This window comes from Pinus tabuliformis, chromosome 5_2 (assembly GCF_031772625.1).
Source record: "Pinus tabuliformis cultivar Carrire ecotype Pingquan chromosome 5_2, CPIR1, whole genome shotgun sequence".
NCBI lineage: Eukaryota > Viridiplantae > Streptophyta > Pinopsida > Pinales > Pinaceae > Pinus > Pinus tabuliformis.
Genome location: NC_142306.1, coordinates 285624390 through 285628934, shown reverse-complemented (window position 1 = coordinate 285628934; position 4545 = coordinate 285624390). Strand labels below are relative to the sequence as shown.

The 4545-nt window shown below is 38.3% G+C and overlaps 1 protein-coding gene across 1 annotated transcript; it reads right to left on the bottom strand.

The window, feature by feature from the left end:
* Positions 1-1393: 1393 nt before the first annotated feature.
* Positions 1394-3067, bottom strand: LOC149158649 (protein LURP-one-related 5-like). Its single transcript, XM_089433347.1, has 3 exons — positions 2668-3067; positions 2319-2558; positions 1394-2070 (listed from the first exon to the last, which is right to left on the bottom strand). The coding sequence occupies exons 1-3, from the start codon at positions 2920-2922 to the stop codon at positions 1933-1935; spliced, it is 633 nt and encodes a 210-aa protein (XP_089289473.1). The 5' UTR covers positions 2923-3067; the 3' UTR covers positions 1394-1932.
* Positions 3068-4545: the final 1478 nt, after the last annotated feature.

The window sequence follows — 4545 nt, the reverse complement described above, 5'->3', positions numbered from 1 at the left end:
TAGAATTCCAGCGAACGCAATCTAACCTCTATAGACAACCAATCAACTTAATTGTAACAACCAATCAACTTTAGACACCCATGTGAAGCCATCGACTTTGCCACTAGAATCCCAGCGCGACTTTGCCACTAGAATTCCAGCGAACGCGATCTAACCTCTATAGACAACCAATCAACTTAATTGTAACCTCCGTAGACAACCAATCAACTTTAGACACCCATGTGAAGCCATCGACTTTGCCACTAGAATTCCAGCGCGACTTTGCCACTAGAATCCCAGCGAACGCGATCTCAACGATGATTGCGCCAAACCAGTAATGCATGAAGTGCAAAGACTATTTTGTCTACTTCGCCGACTGCTTTTGGAGCGCAGCTCAAAATATGACAAACTGACAAATGCAATTTTGGCAGGAAGCGGCCATTGTAGATTATATGCAGCTTGAGTTTAGGTAGGGGTTATTCAATGTTGATAGAAGAACTATTTATTCCATTAAATTTAAACTTATAACTAAAATGCTATATTCATCTTAAATATTTCCAAGTGAGATTTGAATTTATAACTAAAAAGCTCTATTAACATCTGATGTCATGAAATTTTGGAGTAGTTTATCGAGGTTGAGGAATTATGGATGGCTAAGTGACCAAAATCCAGAAGATTTTGTAGAGGCAGTGTTTGAATCGTGTTTTTGATATTGGAAATAGATTCAGCACCATCAAAAATATCAAAAACACCTAAAATTTTCAAGTTTAACAACTATAACTTGGATTTACAAAAATTCTTGACGAATTTTCTCTAAATATGACTAAAATTTCTATATCTTTATAAGCAATTCCTCAACGCTAAAATTTTAAAATTTTAACCTAGCACCAGAAAGCTATATTTATTTATTAATTGAGAATATATTTATTTATTAATTGAGAATTTATATGGGATGGGGCACTCTATTTTGAAATTTTTCATACAAAAAGCTAAGTCTTTATTTTCTCGAAACCAGCCACATGGAGAAATGGGTTCTGCCTTCCACTTGGTTCGAGGTCATGAGCATGGGAAAAGGTAACAGCTTTCCCATGGCCGATGCCATAGTCCACGTGGCCCGCGCCCATGTCTCATGGCTCCAGACCATGTGAACGGGGCTGCACCATCTCCAAGCGGCGTTTCCAGCTGCCTATGCATGTGGCCGATTCATGTAACCCGATCGTAAACCCACTATTCATCTTAACGTATACTCTGGGCTTTTAGGGTTTGTGTCAGATTTCAAGATTGGATTGTAGATAAATTTTATAGATATGAGCGAAGTCAAATAACTCGTTTATTTATTTCTAAAATCGACTCATAATCCACATTTTATAATCCCTTCTGCATTTCATTTCAATACAGACAACGCTCTACGAAGTTGCCTCAAATTTCATTTATTAATATAAAATGACACCCAATTCTCCAGATCTCCATCAAGCTAATGAAACTTCAACAGTTTTGAATATCACTTCAAGATCGCCATTAAATGTAGATCCCAAATGACAATTTGGAGAATAAAGTGAATCCGAAACGCTGTTGAAAAAAAAACTCGTTGGCGTGAGGACAAAGCATATATAAATATCCCCAATCTTCAATGTACAAAACTCTTCAAAGTTAGGTGTTTATTTTTGGGATTTTGCCTCTATCTCAAACCCATTTTAGTTGAGTTGGGAATATAGGAAAGGAGTTCGTTACTCCACTTTCTTCCGAAAAAAATATACACGGAAAGCATGACCCGCCGTAAAAAGTGCATTATACACATTTATGGATGAATAAAAAAACAGAGGTGTAGAATGAATCTAGAATTTTATCTTCAATTCTTCGGAATTTGGTGATTGGAGTAACAAGAGATGAGGAAAACCTAAAACTTATTCCCTCCTCTCTTTCACTCTGCCACACAGTGGAATCGACGCCGCATCAGTCAGACGGCATCATCTGATCTAAAATGACAATCAACCCCATAATAAAAGCTTGGTCGTAGCCAGGCCACACTACCAGATTGAACACATCTCCTCCCAGCTTTATCCCAGCAGAGCTCACCTGCTTTGGCTTCACCTGCAAAATCACAATTATTTTCAGAAAATTGTATCTACACACCACATCCACACCCCTAAAGATTGTTGATTTCAGAATATTTTGGAATTATGGGTGAAATAAATTGTTTGATTTCAATTGAGCTCGAACTAAAACATGTTTGTGAGATTTTGAAATATTCCATAAATCAAAATGCCGCACAAACTGAACTTCAATTCAAAATACTCTACATAGACAAGAATGGAGAAATGGATTTATGTGAAACAGACCTCTGCAACGACGTCGCCGCAGCTGTTGAGAATGGTGAAAGAACGTTTGGCGTAACATCCTTCGATATGATAATGAGAATGGGGATTCTGCTTGCTTTTTGTAGAAACACCCACGTAGACCTCTGCTAACTTATTTGTGGGAATCAACAGAGAGGGCGCCCTTTTCACGACAAACAATGGTTTTTGGGCGCCCTGGAATTCTCCCAAAAATCCTTGCCATTCATTACGGAGACTCAGCCTCTGTTTCACATACAGTAATACAATTCATTTGACTTTTCGAACATTGCAGCGATTTAATTATTCTTCGTTAGTCTAATAAAGACAATAGAGAGGTATTATTTATATATACCTTGCGTCGCATTGTGAGGAGAGCCGTTCCCGCAGCGTCCATGAGAAGGACTTCGTTCTTGGGATGGGAGCGATAGTTGTCCACTCTGAACACGAGGTTCCCGCTCGGATCGTACACAGTGAAGCCGCTGCAGCTTAACACCAGAGATTTCTTCCAAACTGTTAACGCCATGGCAGAGTCTGTGCAGAACTTATCGTCTACCACTACACGCCCTGCGAGTACTGCTGGGTCGTCCGGATGAATCTTGGAAACCATTGCTACACAAAATATGATCAATCGCCCGATGAGACAAGGGAGGCAGACCGGCTATGAGCAGAGGAATAATGGTGGATACTGATGGCTTGTGACTTCTCGTGCGGTCGATCCCTTTTAAATCTGATTGCTATTGGCCATGGCAGCCCCTGATCCTTCATCGAAAAATATCCCGCAAAAGATAATATTTAAAAACGTGCAGAAACGTCACCTTGTCCAGGACTCTCCCTAGATCGATGTTAAATGATTTACAAGGCTCTGATTATGCCACGTGTTTCTTGGCCGGTTACTTTATTTTTGGGCGGCAATTAAAAATCATTAGGGTGATGAATATGCCAAGATTGAATGATGTTGGGGTCCCTTGTCTTTGTCATCGCCCGGCGATGTCGACAACGTCTGACGTCGACAAACTGATATACATCTATTACTTTTATAACTCCCGTGAAGACTAAATCAATCTAGAATATCAAGTTTCTTTTATTAAATTTATTTATTAAAAGTACATATCCGGAAGTGTAAGATTTTATTACGAGAGTAACTTTTCCTTTCCATAAGACTAAATCAATGTAGACTACGCAAACATCAAGTTTCATTTGTTAAATTTATTCATTAAAAATACATATCCGGAAGTATATGATTTTATTACGAGAGTAGCTTTTCCTTCCAATATAACATAAAAATGAGATGTTACCATAAAGTAGATGATTAATCCTAATCATTATAGTGTAATAAAGATAATACTATATATTGATGAGATGTTACCATAAAGTAGGTGATTAATCATAATCATTATAGTGTAATAAAGATAATACTATATATTGATTTGTTTGTCTTCACAGGTTTATGGATTTTACACTTGGGAACGAAAAATATGTGTAATTTTTTAATTTTGAGTTAAAAAAGAAAATATTAAATATTAAATTTAAAAATAATCTTAATTTTAATAATTAAGAAAGAGTAGTTTAACAAGTTGATTTATTTTTTTGGGTTTTGTACTGACTAGTCGTCGGTAAGACTACACCCTAACAACATGCTTCGATTTTAATAATTAAAAAATTAGTAGTCTAATGAGTCGATGATTTATCTTTTGGGTTTCGCACTGACTCGCCACCTGTGAGACTACTCCGACAACCCCCCTTTGACGAGCCATGGTGCCTGTCCTTCTTCGTCTCTGTCTACCCACCTTCTTCATCTCTGTCTCGGCTACCCTTCTCTGTCTCTGTCTCAGTTACCTTTTGCAGGCTTTGTGCTTCTTTCGCAGGCTCCTATCGTCTCACGACGAGTCAACGAGACATTTTTCTACCACACATTAGAGGAATTTCAAATTCGGGAGAGGCGCCATTTGATTTTGAAATCAGAAATTCCCTTTCCCACCTTTCCTGCACCTCACGATTGTTTGATGGTGGCACAGACCTTACTAGGATTGCAAAAAAATTAATCGACTAGTGAAGTCATCGACTCATTCGACTGTTTGGCCTGTACGAATCGACGATTTCGCTCATGGCACATTTATGTGGCGGGTGAAAATTCGAATTTGCTCCGGGTCGTCCGCTGCCTTAATATTCAAAATCGACCCCACACTTGTTATTTCTCCTCTATGCCTACCAATTTTTTCTCTGCGTGCAG